This window comes from Heterodontus francisci, chromosome 3 (genome assembly GCF_036365525.1).
Source record: "Heterodontus francisci isolate sHetFra1 chromosome 3, sHetFra1.hap1, whole genome shotgun sequence".
NCBI classification, from domain to species: Eukaryota; Metazoa; Chordata; class Chondrichthyes; order Heterodontiformes; family Heterodontidae; genus Heterodontus; species Heterodontus francisci.
Window position 1 is genome coordinate 30,776,583 of NC_090373.1, and position 23,009 is coordinate 30,799,591.

General features: G+C 42.1%; 1 protein-coding gene across 11 annotated transcripts in view; it reads left to right on the forward strand.

Moving 5' to 3' along the window:
- Positions 1 to 18,857: 18,857 nt before the first annotated feature.
- Positions 18,858 to 23,009, forward strand: part of disc1 (DISC1 scaffold protein) — a 156,183-nt gene continuing 152,031 nt past the window's right edge. For all 11 annotated transcript variants that reach the window (XR_010970942.1, XR_010970947.1, XM_068020804.1 and 8 more), the window contains exon 1: positions 18,858 to 19,283. Coding sequence is in view for 9 of the 11 variants with exons in the window: in XM_068020804.1 (XP_067876905.1) it covers positions 19,169 to 19,283 (115 nt within the window). In the remaining 2 variants the exon portion in view is untranslated. The remainder of the gene's footprint in view (positions 19,284 to 23,009) is intronic.

Genomic DNA, 23,009 nt, shown 5'->3' on the forward strand with positions numbered 1-23,009 from the left:
CGGGTTCAATTCTGGGTACTGCCTGTGTGGAGTTTGCAAGTTCTCCCTGTGTCTGCATGGGTTTCCTCCGGGTACTCCGGTTTCCTCCCACATGCCAAAGACATGCAGGTTGATAGGTAAATTGGCCATTAGCAATTGCCCCTAGTATAGGTAGGTGGTAGGGAAATATAGGGACAGGTGGGGATGTGGTAGGAATATGGAATTAGTGTAGGATTAGTATAAATGGGTGGTTGATGGTCGGCACAGACTCGGTGGGCCGAAGGGCCTGTTTCAGTGCTGTATCTCTAAACTAAACTAAACCATGGGTTTCTGGAGCAGTACGTTGAAGAACCAACTAGGGATCGGGTTATTTTAGATTTATTATAATATAAGGGCTAATTAATAATCTTGCTGTAAAAGGAGTCTTTGGGAAATAGTGACCATAATGATAGAATTTTCCATTAAGTTTGAAAGTGATATAGTTCATTCTGAAACTAAGGTCGTAAATCTGAACAAAGGAAACTGAAGGTATGAGGGGCAAGTTGGCTATGGTGGATTGGGAAATACACCAAAAGATTTGATGGTAGACAGGCAATGGCTAGTATTTAAAGTATTACATGGTCTACAACAAATATACATTCCTCTAAGACACAAATACCCAACATGAAAGATGAATTAACCATGGCTAACAAAAGTTAAAAGATTGCATTAGGTCAAAGGAAGTAGCTTACAAGGTTGTCAGAAAAAGTGGTAAGCTGAGGATTGGAAGCAATTTAGAATCCAAAGGATGGTCAAGAAAAGGACAAACTTATGAATGCAAGCTAGCAAGAAACAGGCAAAATGTAAATGCTTCTTTAGGTATGTGAAAAAGGAAAATATTAGCGAGGACAAATGTGGGTCCATGACAGGCAGACAGGAGAATTTGTGGTGGAGAATGAGGAAATGGTGGAGAGACTAAACAATTACTTGCTTCTGTCTTCATGGAGGAAGATACAGAAAATCTCCCAGAAATACTAGGGAATCAAGGGGCTTGTGAAAATGAGAAACTGAAAGAAATTCGTATTAAAAAGGTACTCCTCAAAAAATTAACTGGACTGAAGGTTGACCAGATGAGTTACATCCCAGAGTGTTGAAGGAGGTGGCTATAGAGATAGTGGATGTATTGGTGGCCATCTTTCAAAATTCTATAGATTCTGGAAAGTTTCCTGCAGACTGGAAAGTAGCAAATGTAACCCCATTATTTAAAGGAGGGAGAGAGAAAATAGGAAACTACAGACCCGTTAGTTTGAAGTCAGTAGTCGGGAAAATGTTCAAATCTATTATAAAAGGATGTGATAACTAGACACTTAGAAAATATGATTGAGCAGAGTCAACATGGATTTATGAAAGGGAAATCATGTTTGACAAACCAGTGGGAGTTTTTTTGAGGATGTTACTTATAGCAAAAGATAAAGGAGAACCAGTGGATGTGGTGTATTTGGATTTTCAGAAGGTTTTTGATAAAGGCCCCACACAGGTGGTTAGTAAGCAAAATTAAAGCACATGGGATTGGAGGCAACATACTGGTATGGATTGAGAATTGGTTAGACAGAAAACAGTAGGAATAAACAGGTCATTCTGAGGATGGCAGGCTGCTACTAGTGGGGTACTAGAAAGATCAATGCTGGGGCCACAGCTGTTCAATCCATATTTGGATGTGAGGACCAAATGTAATATTTTCAAACTTAATGACACAAACTAGGTGGAAATGCAAGTTGCAAGGAGGCTTCAAGAGGACTTGGACAGGTTAAGTGAATGGGCAAGAACATGGCAGATGGAATGTATTGTGAGTAAGTGTGAAGTGATCCACTTTGATAGAAAATAGAGAGAGTATTTCTTAAATGATGAGAGGTTGGGAAGTGTTGATGTCCAAAGAGACCTGGGTGTCCTGGTTTATGAGTCACAAAACTAGCATGCAGGTGCAGCAAGCAATTAAGGCAAATGGTATGTTGGCCTTCATCGCAAGGAAATTTGAGTATAGGAGTAAAAATGTCTTGCTGCAATTGTATAGCGCCTTGGTGGGACCACACCTGGAGCAGTGTGTATGGTTTTGGTCTCATCTAAGGAAGGATATATAGAGGGAGTGCAATGGAAGTTCACCAGACTAATCCCTGGGATGGCAGGATTGTCTTATGAGGAGAGATTGAGGAAACTGGGCCTGTATTCTCCAGAGTTTTGAAGAATGAGAGGTTGAGGGGTGATCTCTTGAAACATATAAAATTCCTACAGGGTGTGATAGGGTGGATGTAGATAGATGTTTCCTCTGGCTGGTGAGTCTAGAGCCAGGGGACCTTGTCTCAGAATAAGGGGTAGACCATTAAGACTGAGATAAGGATGAATTTCTTCACCCAGAGGGTGGTGAATCTTTGAGCTTCCTCAGCCCTCTGGGGTAGAGAATTCCAATCATTGAGCATGTTTAACACAGAAATCGATATCTGGATACTAATGACATCAAAGGATACAGGGATAGTGTGGGAAAGTGGCGTTGAGACAGATGATCAGCCCTGATCTAATTGAATGGTGGTGCAGGCTCAACAGGCTGAATGGCCTACTCCTGCTCCTATGTTCCTTAGGCACGGAGAAGTGCATTGGGCAACATATCTTCTGCTTCATGCAGTTACACTAAATTGCTCTGCACTTTCCAAAAGCATTTCTGCACATCAACTTTACAAAGTCCTTGTGCTCCATGGTCGACTTGAAATAAAACGTAACTGACTGGAGTTAAGAGCTAGATGTATTCTAAGCTTTTGTTTTCAAGCTGCTTTTCTTTTAGGTACGGACATGCTGTACCCTCGGGCTGTTTCTGGGTCAAGGCCATGGAACATAAATAGCAGTATAATGTTCCCCTCATATTATTCCTTGGGGTACACTTTGGCATAGTCTGAAAATATCTGACCTGTGCATCTTGTAAAGGATTTTTTTTTTGCCTGTACTGGATGTCGCTGTGGTTAATGTCTGTAGTAAACCTATTAAAACAATATAGATAGAAACAGGAAATGCTGGAAACACTCAGTGGTGAAGCTGCGGAATTCACTTCCAGTGTTAGTGGTTATTGCAGCAGTGAAGATTAGATTAGATCGGTGGCTGAAGGATTATGAGAATAGGGTGGTGATAGAGCAAGGGAATGGGACAGGACTGGACTAGACAGCTGGTATGGACTTGATGGGCCAAATGGCCTCCTTCTATGCTGTAATGATTATGACTGAGATGTGGACTATTTGCTAATGTGGAGGGTAAATGGCACTATGGGCTGCTTGGGCTAAATAGCTTTTCTTGTGTTGCAACTTCTATGCAAAACTGGAAACACAATTAAAATTTCAGTTTAAAACCTTTTAGTCAGCTAAATCTTAAAAAATGTATCCTAGAATTTAGAAACAAAGAACACAAAAAAAAATGCTTTGAAAATTCTGCCAGACAGCATTCCTGAGTAGAATGGCCTCCATCGGCTGATAACCAAGATCCGGAGTAGAATGCATTTAAAACATAAATATTAAAACATTCAAACAACAAAAGACATTAAAAATATTGCATTATTACTGGATCAAACTGTTTTAATACTCATACTTTTTTGGCTCAATGTCACCACTGCAATGCTTTTTATTCAGGTCCAATGCTCTTCTGTATTCTCATCAACATCCTTATAGTTCGAGAGTCAGACCTATCAATATGACCAGATTGCAGCATAATAAGCATTTAGTGTAAGCTAATGCTTCTATTGCTTAATTTCTTCAAATATATATTGCCTCTGCACCTTGCACATTTGGCAGCCCTGAATTTGATGACACTGCTGGAAGTAAACATGGCAGCGATGCTGCTACTGACAGCCATTTTTCTGCCTTCAAGCAGGCTGTGCTCAGTTCATCCATAATGGCCAGCATTTTACCCATTGCTGTCCAGCCTCGTGAGTGGGACTTAGGTTAGAACTTTTAAGTGCGTGGTTGTTTGCCCATCACTACTTGGTGTTAAGGCATCTGTTCCACAACGTACAGGCTAGTTCATTTTAAACTTCAAGTTTTACAGAGCTGTTTCTTATTGTTCTGTCATATAAAGAGGGCATAAAATAAGCATCAAGAGTAAAACCCTAAGATGAACTATGTAACTAGGATACTTTTGTCTTGTTATGCAATAGTTAAATGGATATGAGTGGCAAAATTTTGATATGTTCATTCATCTTTTATGCACTCAAGACACGCTCATTGATCAGACACTGGCAACAATATGGTATCTGTCCTGAGAGTTTACCTGTATATCCTGTATATAAAATGTATATCCTGATACTGTAAAACTCAATGTTGCCGTCCTAAATATGCTCCCTAGAGACAACAGTTGAAATTTCCCCCTTTAGCAATCTTTGCAATGGCTGTAAACTTTAGCTTCAGCGATGATGTTTTGCTCTTGAGCATTAATACATAAAGCAAACTCATTAAATCATTCGTTAACATTAGATTGGTACCTTGGAATTTTATTTGATATTAGCAGGAATGGTCAGCTTTATTCTCTTGCAAGTTCAATTTCTGGTTAATTGCTTTATTTTCAGCAAATTAAATAAATTGGACAGAGTGCCCAGGAATGTAATTTCCAAAGAGTTACCCTATAGTCTTTTGAGAGGAGTGGGTTCAGTGGTCTGGGTACCTTTTTATTTATTTCTCATTCTATACTTCGACACTTTTATCTTCATCCATATACACCTTGCAGTATTTTCATTTAATTCCTGTTATTCAGTGATTCCGCTCTCAGCATCAAATCTTTCAATGGGAATGCAGACTGAAGTGGAGAGAGATCAAAGCCCATGTCCTGCACTCATGACCTTCCAGTTAATTTTAATGAAAACTTACTCACCTGTCAAGTGAGGACTCCAAATATTTGCTCTAACATTCGAGGAGGTGGGAAGTCAGTATGCCGAGTGACTTTTTCTCATCCTATATTTTGTGACGTTTATAAAAATTGACATCCTGGGGGTTACCATCGACCAGAAACTTAACTGGGCTAGCCCTATAAATAAATACTGTGGCTACAGGAGCATGTCAAAGGCTGAGAATTCTGCAGCGAAGAACTCACCTCCTGACTCCCCAATGCCTGTCCATCAACTATATGGCACAGATCAGGATGTAATGGCATACTCTCCACTTGCCTTGATGAGTGCAGCTCCAATAACATTCAAGAGTCTTGACACCATCCAGGACAAAATAACCCACTTGATCGGCATCCCATCCACCACCTTACACACATTCACTGTCTCCAGTACCAGCACACAGTGGTAGCAATATGTACCCACGTACAAGATGCTCTGCAGCAACTTGCCAAGACTCCTTCAACTACATCTTTCAAACCCAAAGCCCTTACCAACTAGAAGAGCGAGGGCAGCAGACGCATGGGAACACCACCACCTGCAAGTTCCACTCCAAGTCGCACACCATCCTGACTTGGAAATATAGCCATTCCTTCACTGTCACTGGATCAAAATCCTGCAATTCTCTCCCTAACAGCACTGTGGATGTACCGACACCAGATGGATTGCAGTGCTTCAAGGACGCAGCTCACCACCTTCTCATGGACAATTAGCAATGGGCAATAAATGCCGGCCTTACCAGTGACACTCATCCCAAAAAGGAACAAAAAAAAAAAATTACCTTCCAAATACACCTCAGTATTTTGGTCTAATTCCTCTCTGCAGTAGGGAAGAAAGTAAGTTTTCAGTATCTTAAGATTTCACTTGTGAATGCCAGAGGTTGGTGATGTGATCAGAAGCAAATGTTTTATATCCTAACTGCAGATTTTTCTGATCCAGATGCCAATGAGGGGAATCTCACGACCCTGAGCTACTGCAGGCCATGGCCCAACACACAGCTGTTCAAAAGGAAATGGATTTACTGGTTCACAAACATGTCATGAACACAAGCAATAGATGTTGTCTGTTTGTTCTGTGGTTGCCCTCTTGTGGTAGATTTTCATTAAATAAAAGTAATCTTGTCAAAGAAGAGATTCACATTTGCTTACATTAGTAGAAGCTGTCACTGTTTTAGGTTTTTATACTTGGTATTTTCCAGAGTTCAGTGTCACTGACCACTTTGAAGGTCAGAGGCTGGAATTCTGCAGCAAACAACTCACCTCCTGACTCCCCAAAGCCTGTCCATCACCTATAAAGGCACAAGTCACGATGTGATGGAATACTCTCCACTTGCCTTGATGAATGCAGCTCCAACAACGTTCGAGAGACTTGACACCATCCAGGACAAAGCAACTCATTTGATCGACATCCCATCCACCACCTCACACATTCACTCCCTCCTCCACCAGCACACAGCAGCAGCAGTGTGTACCACGTACAGCACTGCAGCAACTTGCCAAGGCTCCTTCAACAACACCTTCCTAGCCCTCAACCTCTTCCACCTAAAACGACAAGGGCAGCAGATGCATTGCAACACCACCACTTGCAAGTTCCCCTCCAAGTCATACACCATCTTGACTTGAATTACTACTGTTCCTTCACTGTCACTGGGTCAAAAACCTGGAACTCTAACATTGCAGCAGCTTTTTCAGGAGCAGAGTGTGAGCGAGTGAGCAGCTGGGAAGGTCAGTTTGAAAGTAAACTTAATTTCCTTTTGTTTTCGGCAGAGGCCAGGGGGCTGCTGGGTAAGTAAAACACTATATATTTGGGCGGTTTCTGAACCGAGACACCACACTTGTAGTGTCTCCCACCCGCCCTCCTCCTCTAACCAAAAAAAAAAGGACTCGGTGGGGTGTTTATAAGGTAAGGCTTTTTCTATTTCTCTGGTTTTATCGTGATTGGTAAAAACTTTTTGTTCCTTTTTCATTTAACTAAGTTAAGCTTAAGATTAAAAATGGCAGGAGATCTCAGACCCGTGTCATGCTCCTCTTGCTCTATGTGGGAGCTCAGGGACATGGCTGATGTCCCTGACTCCTTCACGTGCAGGAAGTGTGTCCAACTGCAGCTCTTGTTAGACCGTATGACGACTCTCGAGCTGCGGATGGACTCACTTTGGAGCATGCGCGATGCTGAGGAGGTCGTGGATAGCACGTTTAGTGAATTGGTCACACCGCAGATTAGGATTGCTGAGGGAGAAAGGGAATGGGTGACCAAAAGGCAGAGAAAGAGCAGGAAGGCAGCGCAGGAGTCCCCTGCGGTCATCTCCCTCCAAAACAAGTATACCGTTTTGGATACTGTTGAGGGAGATGGCTCACCAGGGGAAGGCAGCAGTAGCCAGGTCCATGGCTCCGTGGCTGGCTCTGCTGTTCAGAAGGGCGGGAAAAAGAGTGGAAGGGATATAGTCGTAGGGGATTCGATTGTAAGGGGAGTAGATAGGCGGTTCTGTGGTCGAAAACGAGGCTCCCGAATGGTATGTTGCCTCCCAGGTGCACGGGTCAGGGATGTCTCAGATCGGCTGCAGAACATTCTAAAGGGGGAGGGTGAACAGCCAGTTGTCATTGTGCACATAGGCACCAATGATATAGGTAAAAAACGGGATGAGGTCCTACAAGCAGAGTTTAGGGAGTTAGGAGCCAAGTTAAAAAGCAGGACCTCAGAGGTAGTAATCTCAGGATTGCTACCAGTGCCACGTGATAGTCAGAGTAGAAATGAAAGAATAGTCAGGATGAATGCGTGGCTTGAGAGATGGTGCAGGAAGGAGGGGTTCAGATTTTTGGGACATTGGGACCAGTTCTGGGGGAGTTGGGACTATTACAAATTGGACGGTCTACACCTGGGCCGGAGTGGAACCAATGTCCTTGGGGGTGCTTTTGCTAACGCTGTTGGGGAGGGTTTAAACTAATGTGGCAGGGGGATGGGAACCAATTGAGGTCAGTTGACAGCAAGGAGGTAGTAACAAAAGCCTGTAAGGAACTAGATAATGAAGTCAGTGTGACTAAGGGGAAGAGCAGGCAGGGAGCAGATGATGAATATAAAGGGACTGGTGGTCTGAGGTGCATTTGTTTTAATGCAAGAAGTGTAGTAGGTAAGGCAGATGAACTTAGGGCTTGGATTAGTACCTGGGAGTATGATATTGCTATTACTGAGACTTGGTTGAGGGAAGGGCATGATTGGCAACTAAATATCCCAGGATATCGATGCTTCAGGCGGGATAGAGAGGGAGGTAAAAGGGGTGGAGGAGTTGCATTACTGGTCAAAGAGGATATCACAGCTGTGCTGAAGGAGGGCACGATGGAGGACTCGAGCAGTGAGGCAATATGGACAGAACTCAGAAATAGGAAGGGTGCGGTAACAATGTTGGGGCTGTACTACAGGGCTCCCAACAGCGAGCGTGAGATAGAGGTACAAATATGTAAACAGATTATGGAAAGATGTAGGAGCAACAGGGTGGTGGTGATAGGAGATTTTAATTTTCCCAACATTGACTGGGATTCACTTAGTGTTAGAGGTCTAGATGGAGCAGAATTTGTAAGGAGCATCCAGGAGGGTTTTCTAGAGCAGTATGTAAATAGTCCAACTCGGGAAGGGGCCATACTGGACCTGGTGTTGGGGAATGAGCCCGGCCAGGTGGTTGAAGTTTCAGTAGGGGACTACTTTGGGAATAGTGATCACAATTCCATAAGCTTTAAAATACACATGGACAAAGCCGAGAGTGGTCCTAAAGGAAGAGTGCTAAATTGGGGGAAGGCCAACTATACCAAAATTCGGCAGGAGCTGGGGAATGTAGATTGGGAGCAGCTGTTTGAAGGTAAATCCACATTTGATATGTGGGAGGCTTTTAAAGAGAGGTTGATTAGCGTGCAGGAGAGACATGTTCCTGTGAAAATGAAGGATAGAAATGGCAAGATTAGGGAACCAGGGATGACAGGTGAAATTGTGAGACTAGCTAAGAGGAAAAAGGAAGCATACATAAGGTCTAGGCGGCTGATGAAAGACGAAGCTTTGAAAGAATATCGGGAATGTAGGACCAATCTGAAACGAGGAATTAAGAGGGCTAAAAGGGGTCATGAAATATCTTTAGCAAACAGGGTTAAAGAAAATCCCAAAGCCTTTTATTCATATATAAGGAGCAAGAGGGTAACTAGAGAAAGGATTGGCCCACTAAAGGACAAAGGAGGAATGTTATGCTTGGACTCAGAAAATGGGTGAGATTCTAAACGAGTACTTTGCATCGATATTCACCGAGGAGAGGGACATGACGGATGTTGAGGTTAGGAACGGATGTTTGATTACACTAGGTCAAGTCGGCATAAGGAGGGAGGAAGTGTTGGGTATTCTAAAGGGCATTAAGGTGGACAAGTCCCCAGGTCCGGATGGGATCTATCCCAGGTTACTGAGGGAAGCGAGAGAGGAAATAGCTGGGGCCTTAACAGATATCTTTGCAGCATCCTTAAACACGGGTGAGGTCCCGGAGGACTGGAGAATTGCTAATGTTGTCCCCTTGTTTAAGAAGGGTAGCAGGGATAATCCAGGTAATTATAGACCGGAGAGCCTGACGTCAGTGGTAGGGAAGCTGCTGGAGAAGATACTGAGGGATAGGATCTATTCCCATTTGGAAGAAAATGGGCTTATCAGTGATAGGCAACATGGTTTTGTGCAGGGAAGGTCATGTCTTACCAACTTAATCGAATTCTTTGAGGAAGTGACAAAGTTGATTGATGAGGGAAGGGCTGTCGATGTCATATACATGGACTTCAGTAAGGCGTTTGATAAGGTTCCCCATGGCAGGCTGATGGAGAAAGTGAAGGCGCATGGGGTCCAAGGTGTACTAGCTAGATGGATAAAGAACTGGCTGGGCAACAGGAGACAGAGAGTAGCAGTAGAAGGGAGTTTCTCAAAATGGAGACGTGTGACCAGTGGTGTTCCACAGGGATCTGTGCTGGGACCACTGTTGTTTGTGATATACATTAATGATTTGGAGGAAAGTATAGGTGGACTGATTAGCAAGTTTGCAGACGACACTAAGATTGGTGGAGTAGCAGATAGTGAAGGGGACTGTCAGAGAATACAGCAGAATATAGATAGATTGGAGAGTTGGGCAGAGAAATGGCAGATGGAGTTCAATCAGGGCAAATGCGAGGTGATGCATTTTGGAAGATCCAATTCAAGAGTGAACTATACAGTAAATGGAAAAGTCCTGGGGAAAATTGATGTCCAGAGAGATTTGGGTGTTCAGGTCCACTGTTCCCTGAAGGTGGCAACGCAGGTAAATAGAGTGGTCAAGAAGGCATACGGCATGCTTTCCTTCATCGGACGGGGTATTGAGTACAAGAGTTGGCAGGTCATGTTACAGTAGTATAAGACTTTGGTTCGGCCACATTTGGAATACTGCGTACAGTTCTGGTCGCCACATTACCAAAAGGATGTGGATGCTTTGGAGAGGGTGCAGAGGAGGTTCACCAGGATGTTGCCTGGTATGGAGGGCGCTAGCTATGAAGAGAGGTTGAGTAGATTAGGATTATTTTCATTAGAAAGACGGAGGTTGAGGGGGGACCTGATTGAGGTGTACAAAATCATGAGAGGTATAGACAGGGTGGATAGCAAGAGGCTTTTTCCCCAGAGTGGGGGATTCAATTACTAGAGGACACGAGTTCAAAGTGAAAGGGGAAAAGTTTAGGGGGGATATGCGTGGAAAGTTCTTTACGCAGAGGGTGGTGGGTGCCTGGAACGCGTTGCCAGCGGAGGTGGTAGATGCGGGCACGATGGCGTCTTTTAAGATGTATCTAGACAGATACATGAATGGGCAGGAAGAAAAGAGATACAGAACCTTAGAAAATAGGCGACATGTTTAGAGAGGATCTGGATCGGCGCAGGCTTGGAGGGCCGAAGGGCCTGTTCCTGTGCTGTAATTATCTTTGTTCTAGCACTGTGGGTGTACCTACACCAGTTCAAGGTGGCAGCTCACCATCAGCTTTCCAAGGTCAATTAGGGATGGACAATACATGCTGGTTTTGCCAGCGATGATCACATCCCAAGAATGAATAAAAAAAGGCAATGTAATAATCGTGGAGGACTTTAATCTTCAAAAAGATTGGACAAATCAAATTTGCAAAAGTAATCTGAAAGATGAGTTTGTAGAATGCTTATGTTCCAGGAAACAGTCACAATGTGTGGTGAAACCATGTAGGGACAAAGCTATCTTAGATCTAGTATTGTGCAATGAGTTAGGTTTAATTAATAATCTCATAGTAAAAGATATTCTGGGGAAAAGAGTGATTATAGTACAATTGAATTCCATATTAAGCTTGAAAGCAGCATACTCCAGTCCCAAACAAAAATCTTAAATTTAAACAAAGCCAATTACATAGGTATGAGAGGAGAGCTGGTTAAGGTTGATTGGGTAAATAGTCTAAAAGGTATGGTGGAAATAAACAGTGGGAAGCATTTAAACAATTCAAAATGTTCAAAGTACATTAAAAAAAAACACAGCAAAATGTTCCTTCCGTGGCTTCTCGGGTAAGTGAAGGATAGTATTAGATTAGAAGAAACTTATAATGCTGCAAAGAATAGTAATAAGTCTAGGAGTGTTTTAGAAACCAGCAAAGGGTCACCAAAAAGTTGATTAAAAACAGGGAAAAAATAGAATGAGAGTAAACTAGCCAGGAATATAAAAATAGATTCTAAGCGCTTTTACAAGTAAATGTTGGTCCCTAAGAGGCAGAGACAGGAGAAATCATCATGGGGAATGTGGAAATAGCAGACATTTGAACAAATATTTTGCGTCTGTCTTCACAATAGAAGACAAAAAATACATACCATAAATAGAGGGTAACCAAGAAGCTAATAAGATTGAGGAACTTAAGGTAATTTATATCAGTACAGGAAAAGTATTGAGAAATTTAAGGGATTAAAATCCAAAAAAAAAATCTACATCTATGGGTTCTAAAAGAGGTAGCTGCAGAGATCGTGGATGCACTGGTTATAAATTTCCAAAATTCCCTGGATTCAAGAACGGTTCCAGCAGATTGGAAGTTAGCAAATGTAACACCGCTACTTAAGAAAGGAAGGAGAGAGGGAACTACAGGCCAGTCAACCTGACATCAGTCATTGGGGAAATGCTGGAATCTATTAAAGGAAGTCTTAACAATGCACTTAGAAAGTCATCGTATCATTCAAGGCAGCAGCTCATCATCACCTTCTCCAAGGCAATTTGAGATGGGCAACAAATGCTCGCCTTGCCAGCTATGCTCACATCCTATGAACAAATAAAAATGTAAGCAGACTTCATGACCCTACAATCTGGAGTGTACCATATGCCCCCCCAATATAAAGATAAACAATAGCTAGACCAAGAACCCTACTGTATACACCAGCTACTGGAATGTATTATGTGCTGCCACACATTCCTCTCAGACTTGGGCTCTAAACCAATAGACTAAAGAACATTATGAAATACACAATTCTCAAGGTTGAAGTAGAAGACTGGGTAAAGTATCTAAGTGTTTCTGGGCACCAAGAAGACTCTCAGCATGCTGGAACTGAGTGGTGAACCGAGGTTTGTGCTAAAAAAAAAAATGTAGGATATGCTCCATAAATAGGGATGTGCTGTGGATTGGCATCAATTTAACATGTTAACTCATAAACCCAATGTCCCCACATTACAAAGCTGTGATGTACCCGTCAGAGAGCCTAAGAGGTTAAAATCTTGAGAATGGCACCCACCTAGTTCTGATAAGGGATCTTAAAGTGTAGTCATTTTTGCGGATGGAATGACACCAAAGGATAATCACCTGGAATCTGCCCTCCCCTTAAAGAATTCCAACAGCACTCACACATCCTACCCATTTAAAATCTCCAGAAAATGCTAGTAAGGGCCATAAACATCCCATAATATCATTAGACTGATGGCAGCTTTGTGCTTATTTGAAGATACCCAGGCTTCCCTCACCTGGTCATGTGACAGCTGCGAACTCCTAGCACCTGATAGATTAGTATGTACTCCACAAGGGTTAGATTCCATATTTCACACCACTACGTTTTCTGTTGACTCGAAATCCATATAGAAAACAGATACAAGATAATGTGGACCTTGTACAAGATCTTGTTTAGGCTGCAGTTAATATTGTGTGCAGTTTTGGACACCACATTATGGGAAGGAATGCGAGCAATGAAAAAGGTGAGGTTAGATTCACTGGAACTACTTCCTCTCGTTGAAGTCAGTGGTTAGCACTGCAGCCTCACAGCTCCAGGGACCCGGGTTCGATTCCGGGTACTGCCTGTGTGGAGTTTGCAAGTTCTCCCTGTGTCTGCGTGGGTTTTCTCCGGGTGCTCCGGTTTCCTCCCACAAGCCAAAAAAGACTTGCAGGTTGATAGGTAAATTGGCCATTATAAATTGTCACTAGTATAGGTAGGTGGTAGGGAAATATAGGGACAGGTGGGGATGTTTGGTAGGAATATGGGATTAGTATAAATGGGTGGTTGATGTTCGGCACAGACTCGGTGGGCCGAAGGGCCTGTTTCAGTGCTGTATCTCTAATCTAATCTAATCTAGAAGTCGGTGACAGGGGGTCATCAAATTAAAATAGTCAAGGACAGAGGATTGTAGGAGCATGGAATATTTTGCCACAGAAACCATTATGTCTTTGAAAGGAAAATAGCAAATATTTGAAGCAGAGGAAAATACAGGGCTATGGAGGGAATAGGGCAGTTGGAATTACATTGGATTGCTCTAGCAAGGAGGGTACAGGCATGATGGGTCAAATAGCCTCCTAAGATTTGAACTATGATTCTATGCATGTCACTCGGAATGAAAGCTTATAATTGCAAGGAGGGACTCGAGCCTTAAGGCTTTTTCACCAGAACTGAGTGGTTAAAAAGGTGACCTGATATAACCTTTCATAATCATGAAAACATCTATGAAGGATTAATTAATTAATTTATTTATAGATACAGCACTGAAACAGGCCCGGGTCTGTGCCGACCAACCACCCATTTATACTAACCCTACAGTAATCCCATATTCCCTACCTCCACTAGGGGCAATTTACAATGGCCAATTTACCTATCACCTGCAAGTCTTTGGCTGTGGGAGGAAACCAGAGTACCCGGCAAAAACCAACGCTGTCACAGGGAGAACTCCGCACAGGCAGTACCCAGAATCGAACCCAGGTCCCTGGAGCTGTGAGGCTGCGGTGCTAACCACTGCGCCACTACTAATGCCACCATTAAATGGTGATAGATAAGTTTTTGTTGTTCAACAAGAGTACGCTTATTTAACAGAAAAGTTTAGAATAAAGTTATTTTAAAAACTTTTATTTATACAATGCATTTCACAACAGCATCTCAAAGTAGTTCACAATGAACTAGTTTTGAAATGTAGTCAGTTATATGGGAAATTACAGCAGCTGAGAATGGTTACTACATGGAATTTTCTATCAGAAAGTCTTGTTTCTAGAGATGATCGAAAAAGCAGATTAAAAAGCATTGAATAGGAGATTGTGACTTAATTAGGTGGCTCATGTAGAGACAAAAACCCACATGGACTTAAAAGGGCCAGATAGCCTATTACTATGCTGTAAAGTCTGATTCTAACATTGCAGTAAAAATTAAGACTGATGGTGAACAACAATTTATTTTGAGGAAAGCTGCTCCATTTCTTTTTTTGGAGCTTTTTGTTCCCTTTTCACTGCCTAGTCCTGCCTTCAATGCCACTTAGTTACATCCTAGTGGCTAATATGAGAGCAGCCTAGCGATGACTCTTACTCTTCCGTGCGAGGAAGCAAGTGACTTCCTCATAATAACAGCTGTGAGCAAGAACGCAGCAGCATGAGAGACTGTGGACAGGAAGTCACAATGTGATACTGACAGCATATGCTGTTCTTTCACACGCATTGTCATACCACTTTGTTGATTGAACAAGATGGGCTGAATGGCCTCCTTCCATGCTGCAAATGACTGACTCAAACAAGATAAAGCTGCAGTTGGGCATGTTAAATTTAAGTACAGTGGTAAAATTCAGCACTGGAATTTATTTATTTAGAGATACAGCACTGAAACAGGCCCTTCGGCCCACCGAGTCTGTGCCGAAGAACCACCCATTTATACTAACCCTACAGTAATCCCATATTCCCTACCACCTACCTACACTAGGGGCAATTTACAATGGCCAATTTACCTATCACCTGCAAGTCTTTCGCTGTGGGAGGAAACCGGAGCACCCGGCGAAAACCCACACGGTCACAGGCAGAACTTGCAAACTCCGCACAGGCAGTACCCAGAATCAAACCCGGGTCCCTGGAGCTGTGAGGCTGCAGTGCTAACAACTGCGCCACTGTGCCACTCAGGAATAAAAGAGTAGAAAGTACAGTTCTTTTCAGTGAATTACCACATGTGCACATCTTATATAAAAGAGGTGTACTTTTTAGAAGGCAATATAATTCAGCATACAATGGATGAGGTCTACTCATCGTTACTCACAGTGACACCTATTGGCCAATACTGTTAAATGCAGCTATAACTTTTTTTGGATCAGAACGATTTTGCATTTGTATACAGGAGCACCCAGCCCACATTCACAGATGTCCCAAAGCATTTTGCATATAATGAATTGCTTTAAAATGTAGCCACTGTTGTTACGCAGGCAAATGTGAGAGACAATGTCAACAACAGGATTCCAAAAAAGCAACGAAATGAATCATAAGTGACACAATAGGCTTTATTTTTGTACTAAAATCTTGGACTTCTATGTGTTTAAAAAAAAGTGAAAGAAGGATTTGCTCAGTGAAAAACACCTGCAAAATAATTGGAATTCCTGCAATGTTTCGAAAGGAAGTTCAGAACAAAGAGTTGAACTTTATGGGTGTTTTGAAAGGAAGTTAAACTTGTAAAAGGACAGGAAAGCCAGCAGTTTCAAGGAAATCACAGGGGTTTGACCTGTCTTCAGAACAGCTTTTGAACCGGGGGAAACACTGTCTGGACGTGTGATCATGTTCAGGAAGGTTCTTTTTTCACTTTAGATCCTTTAAAAGCCTGTGATTTGGACAAAGAACAGGCATTTTGAAATCTTTGCTTGACCTGCCTGTAGCAAGAAAGAAAAGACCCATAAAAGTGCTACTTCTCTCTAAGTAAGACTCTCATCTCTTGAAAAAGAATCCTGCATTTGAAAGGTAATAGATTCCTGTTGCCTCTTGTCTCTGAAGAATTTCTGCATCCAGTGAGATTCCTGCTGCCTCCTGTGTTCTAAGAAAATCCTGAAACTTGCAGAATTCTTCAATTGCTAGACTGCTGCTTCAAAACCCAAGCAGGTCTGTTGCTACACCCCTGATAGAAGACCTATGTGACGCCTGCTGCAGTTAAATTGCCTTGAACACCTACCCATCACAGATTGTTCATCAACCTTGCCTGGAGAGACTTCAAGTGGCATCTGACTATTCAACTCTGAAAACATCCTACCAGAACGTGAACCTCAATTATTTTATTATCCCTTCTATTCCCAAGAAACAGTTATAATCCAAAAACCTGTTGAAACTGGTTAACCATTTCTTTTTGAATGTATGCATGTGTGCATGAGGGTTAAGGGAATAAGGGTTTTTTCATGTATAGATTTATCTTGTTAGTAGTTAAGACCTATGATTTCTTTTCTAATAAATAGTTAATGTTGTTGCTGTTTAAAGAAACCTGGTTTGGTGTGCTTTATTCTGGGGGGAAATGGTGTTTAATTTGGTTAGCTTCTTCGGTAGGTGGAAACTTTGTATACTATAACCTGTGGAGTAGTGGGACCGAATTAACAGTACATTACTCCCACCTTGGTTGTCACACAAGTTAATTTGTTTTTCGTTGTATTTGAGCTAGGATTATTGGGAAACGTCCTGAGATATTTTACATCCACTGGATTAGGCAGCCAAGGCCTTAGTTTAACATTTCATCCGAAAGACAGCATCTGACAATGTCACACTCCCATCAATACAGCAGGAGTACACCATTAATGGGGATAGTCTATAGGAAATGATATGGGAATTCAATGTAAAATGGCCTTAAGCTATAAGCACTATTTCATCACTATTGCACAAAGGGAAACTAAACCTCAGAGATAAAACATTAGTCCCAAGAGGAGATAAGTAGATTGGTATGCAAAGTACTAGTCTTCCTTCTTGAGTGTTGCATACAGTTCTGGGCACCATACTACAGGAGGATATACTAGACTTCAAGGGAATACAAGCAAAGGCCACAATGTTGAGAAATAGGATTGGACACCTGAGCTATAAAGACTAAAGGTACTGGGGATCTTTACATTGGTAAATTGATGATCTTGTTCAGGTGCCTAAGATCCTTGAGGTAATAAATAAACTGATGACCAAAAGAGATGTTTAATACCAAACTCCAGGACACATGGGCATGGATTCAAGTTTAGATGAACAAGCATGAGTAAACAGTTACAGTATAACTTCACACAGAACGGTGAATATGTGGAATAGACCATACAGACACGAAATGCAGGTTGTGGGTATTATCAGTTGTTCCTTTCCTGTATTTTTTAAAATTTAATCAGGACAGATCGGCAAGATCCTTATATTACCAGTAGTGGACTGTGGTACTGTTCTATTGCCATCTCTAATGACAATTTTTGCCCAATGGTAGTCATATGAAAAAATTGATGACAACTGGCTAATTTTATCATTATATTGTCTTCCCATGCATACATCAACATCTGATATTTCATGCTGCGAACTCCCTTATTTTGCATGTACATTTACAAATGTTGAACTCTCCCTAAAATGGTATTGTGACAGCTTCACCCTCTCTCTCTTTTAAAGACAGCATATTTGTGAGCTGTGGCACAGCAACAGGAGTCTTCTAACCCCAATGGCTGAACAAAATATATTTTGCACAGTGCAGAATACAAGTTCCATTGCAATAATTTACTTTGATGGCAGGGATGTTGGACGAATTGGACTTGGTGCCAGTCAAAAATTGGGAGCAGACTTTATGGAGGGTGGAAGATGGACGGCTGGCCAGGAGAGCATTGGAATAGTTGAGTCAGGAGCTAACCAAAAGACTGATGAAGGTTTCAGCAGCAAACAGACAGACACAGGGGCACAGATAGGTAGTCTTAGTGACAGAGAGAATCAGCTGAGATTCAAAAAGGATACAAGGGTTGTGAAATCTGGTTCAGCCTGCGGTATTGGCCAGGATGGGGAATTGAGTCAGTGGCGAGGGAACAGAGTGGGATAGCCTTCCACCGGCTAACGCTTGCACTGCTAATTATGGCGTAGGGTACTGGAGATCAAGTGAATGGTCAATAGATTACAGAATCATGGAATCTTACTGCAAAGAGAGGCCATTCAATCCATTGTGTCTGTGCTGCTTTTTGAAACAACTATCCATTAGTTTCACTCCCCTATTCTTTCCTGAAAGTCCTGCAAATTTATCCTTCAAGTATTTATTCAATTCGCATTTGAGAGTTAGTATTAAACTTGCTTCCAGGAACCTGTCAGGCATGGCATTCCAGATCACAACTTACTGCATAAAAAAAAACTGTCTTCACCCAAAGGTGTTAAATACCATCCTGTTAGACCAATACATTCAGGTTAAAACTAAGTGGGATTTATTTATAAGTAAGAGAATATATTTGATAATCCAATAGCTATTGGTGGGGTGGGGTGCTTAAACAGTGAATAAAACCAGAGCAGTACAAAATGCCCAAGGATTATTCAGAACAAATAACAGAAAAAAGCTGGAAACCCTCAACGCATCAGGCAGCAGCTGCGGAAAGAGAAACAGAATTAACGATTCAGGTCGATGACCTTTCATGAGAACCATGGGGAATCAAATTGGCATAACTTTAAATCTAAAGCTTCAAAGCCGGTTTTCTGAAGCTTCTAACAATAAAGTCGCGATTACATTTAGGAAAAATGTAAGTAAGAGAGTGATTCCCACACTTCCCTAATCTGTGTAAGAGACTGTAGTTTGACTGACCCTTTACTACAGGAGGCTGAGAGGACTCGATGCGTTGTCTGCACTAGTACGCGCTGCGTGTTTGGCGTTTCGATGACCGTTGGAGTCGCGGTCGGCGAAAGTCGGGAGTGGCGCGGGCCGAACGCGCGACAATCAAATCGAACAGACAAGAGAGTGCGGGCGAACCGTTAGAGTGGCGCGGACGGAACGCGCACAAATTCCAATCGAACGGACAGCAGCGCGCGGGAGTGCGGTTACCGTGGGCTCGGCCGGGCCGGGCCAGTGCGGTCCAGCTGAGGAGGGTAGAGGATGTTCGCCGGGATGAACGTGATGAGGATCCCCGAATCGCCGGCCTTTGACCGTCGGCCGAGATCCGTCTCCGGGAGCGATCCTGGGCCTCAGGGGCAACACCCACAGAAAAGAGGTATAATTGATAATAGAAAACGAGTCCCAGCGGTCTCCTGCCGCTGGCCAGGTTTTTAATTTGTTAATAAATGTGATTTTAATGTGATCATCCGTGCGTGGTCTCTCTCCTTTAACCGCACCCTATTCCCCTCCGGGATTGGGTTCTGCACTGGGCTCCTGTTGCTGATAGGAGCTGGCCTTCTATCCACACCAGACAGGTGACTGCTGATTTCCACCCCCTATCTCTGCACAGTGGACACAGACTAATTGCAATGTCCTTTTCATCAAATTGGTTTAGCTGAGCTAACTCGGTGCAGACCAATGCTAGAACCTGGGACCTTATGGTCTTTATAATTCAGCCACTTACTGGACAAATCCACTACGTCATCGGGGAGCTGAGGGAAGCCATTCTGTATTTTAGCAGAGATTAGTACTTTTTAAAAAAGTTGATTTTCTCTGAACTTGAAGCCATATTTTCTGATTTTTGCTATTATTCCTATTTTCATTTTTATACTTATCACTTCTATGTATGCTTCTACATTAATTTTAAATAAAGAATTGTATAATTTTAATATTCATGTTATGTAGTTGGTAGTATAATGTTCCAGATGAGTCTAGTACAGTAGCTGTTAACAATATTTATGGAACTAGCTGGTTATGTGGGTGTTAATATTTTCACTTTTTTAATTTTCATTGTTGATAAAACAATATTTCATAATTATTATGCAGTTACATGCATCATGACACATTACAGGACCTGTTTCAAAATAAACTGCAATAAATAGATCATATTGTCAACATTAAATTGCCATGGTTCCAAAAAAAACTGCATGAAAGCACATCATAGGTCGTGCAGTTTTATCTTCAACATGATAATTGAACCATCTGTTATTTGTGTTTTACTATTAATGAATTTAAGCGGGCAGCCATAAAGACAGGGCTAAAATGTGGCGAGTCGAAGAGACTTAGTAGTTGGCAGGAAAAAAGACAGACGCGCAAGGGGAGAGCCAACTGTGCAATAGCCCCGACAAACAAATTTCTCTGCAGCACCTGTGGAAGAGCCTGTCACTCTAGAATTGGCCTTTATAGCCACTCCAGGCGCTGCTTCACAAACCACTGACCACCTCCAGGCACGTATCCATTGTCTCTCGAGATAAGGAGGCCCAAAAGAATGAAAGAAAGAACTATTAATGAATTTAAGTAATTTACTTGAATTATTGAGACTAGAAATATAGTTTCCGTTGTCTCCTAAACCACCACATGACCTCATTTCCAATGTACTTGATAACTGAAATTATATTTAATGGAGGTTTGCCTTCCATTGAATGCTCCCATTCTAGTTTTGCATGAATTGCTCTGCAGCTGACTGTGATAACTATTGTGTTCATATAAGAATCTGCTTCTTGAAACTATGGTCTTTTCAGTAATTACTTCTCCATGTAGCTTAAAAGCCCACTGTTGTCCATTTATTATTTTAGCCTGATGCAGTGTTGGCAAGTTCCCATTCTTGAAACAGATGCCAACTTCTACCACTTCTTCCAAGAAAATACTGGGGCTAAAATTGGAAGCCATCCCTGATGACTGGAAGTAGCTTTAATAACTTAATATTGCTTTGATTCAGACTTGGGCCTGCTTTTTTTGGCCCCCACCTATTTGTCATCCACATGCTGCCCCTCAGCAATATCTTCTGAAAACACAGCATCGGTTTCTACGCATTGCTGACAACCCCCAGCTCTACCTCACCACCACCTCTCTGGACCCCTCCACTGTCCATAAATTGTCAAACTGATTGTTTGACATCCTGTATTGGATGACGAGCCCCATTCACTAGCCACCGACTTCATCCCTCTCCCTGGCAACTGTCTGAGGCTGAATCTGACTGTTCGCAACCTTGGTTCATATTTGACCCCAAGATGAGCTTTCAACACAGCCGCGCCATTGCTGAAACTGTCTACTGCCACCTCTGTAACGTCACGCAACTCCACCCGTGCCTCAGCTTATCTACTGCTAAAACCCTCAATCATGCCTTTGTTATCTCTAGACTTGACCACTCCAATGCACACCTGGCCGACCTCCCACGTTCTACCTTCCATAAACTTCTGCTGCCCGTGGTCTAACTCACACCAGGTCCAGTCCACCCATCATTCCTGTGCTTGCTGACCTACATTGACTCTCAGTTAAGCAACATCTCAAATTTAAAATTCTCCTCCATATTTTCAAATCCCTCCATGACTTCGCCTCTCCCTACTTCTGTAATTTCCTCCAGCCCCACAACCCTCCGAGATATCTGCACTCCTCTAATTATGGCCTCTTGAGCATCCCCGATTTTAATTATTTGGGCATTGGTGGCTGTATCTTAGCTGCCAAGGGCCAAAGCTCTGCAATTTCCTCCCTAAACCCCTCTGCCTCTCTTTCTTCCTTTAAAGACCCTCCTTAAAACCTACCTCTTTGACTAACCTTTTGTTCACCTGTCCGAATATCTCCTTTGAGGCTTGGTGTCAAGTTTTGTTTTTATAACACTCCACTGAAGCACCCTGTTGTTGCTGTTAATGCAGGAAGGGAGGAAAAATAAAAGAGAAGTTTTTCTCATCGTTGTCCCTGTGCATCTTCAAGTTGACTGACGTTTGTTAGCAGGTCAGCTGAAGTTAGTACTGGACAAGAAAATTGTGATTTTTATCCTCTTAACAGATCTCTAAAATTTCTAATAAATGTTAATAATTTGGTCACGGATTGAGAAGGAATGGTTTGCATAAAAGTTAATGCGACTAGATGGGACAGCTCTTTCAAAGAACCAGCCCGGGGATGAAGGGCTTACTGGCTGCCTGTGCTGTAAGATTCAATAATTCTTGGCACTTTTTTTCGCCCATTTTCTCCTTTCTGCATCTCTCCTTGCTATGATAATTGTTCCATATGTGCTGGTTGTCCTTTGGGTTCCTTGCTCAAATGGCTGTCATTCAGATCTGAGCCTGAACTGAGACAGTGAATGACAACAAGCATTTTTATTGTGGAGCCTCACCCAAAATGCGCACGTGTTTCTGACAAGGGTTGTTGGACAATGACCAGGGACAGGAACCCTGTATAAGCTTACTTGCATGGAGTGTTTCTATCATTACTCAGGTTGAGATTAGCTAATGCAGTGTAGTCTGGGGTTTGAATCTGACATTCATGGGCTGTATTCTTAGCTACTGTTGGTAAATATCAGTTTTTAAAAAATCAAAACTGCAGACAAAGCTAATGAACTCTAAAGAGGATTATGATCAAAGCACAATATATCCTAAACGCCCGTATTAGTATACAAGATCATCAATGGTTTAGTGATGCTTTTGCTTTTTTAAAAATTTAAATGTAATCCAAGCCTGTCAAATTTTTGCAAAGCAGAGATTTGGGTCGGTAAAAGGGAACTGGTTTTCCCCTAAGCTGAAAGCAATGGATATGATAACATCATTTCAGATATTGTGTACTTGACATCAGCAGCCTTATTTAGAATGAATAGTTATTGAATAGTCAATTATGCGTTGTAGTTCAAGATTAGAATTACAATTTGAAATTTAAAACCATGCTGAGGGTTTAAGGCACTTACTGTGATAGTGATAAAGTTGTGCTCTTGAAAATTAGAGCTTAAAATTACCTGCTGCTTTTGACCCAGTTGACAGAAATAAATTGAGAAAATCAAATCTTTTTCTTTAGAAAAAATGTAAAGTAAGTAATCTGTTCTCTATCCTACGGCAAATCATTCTAAGAGATA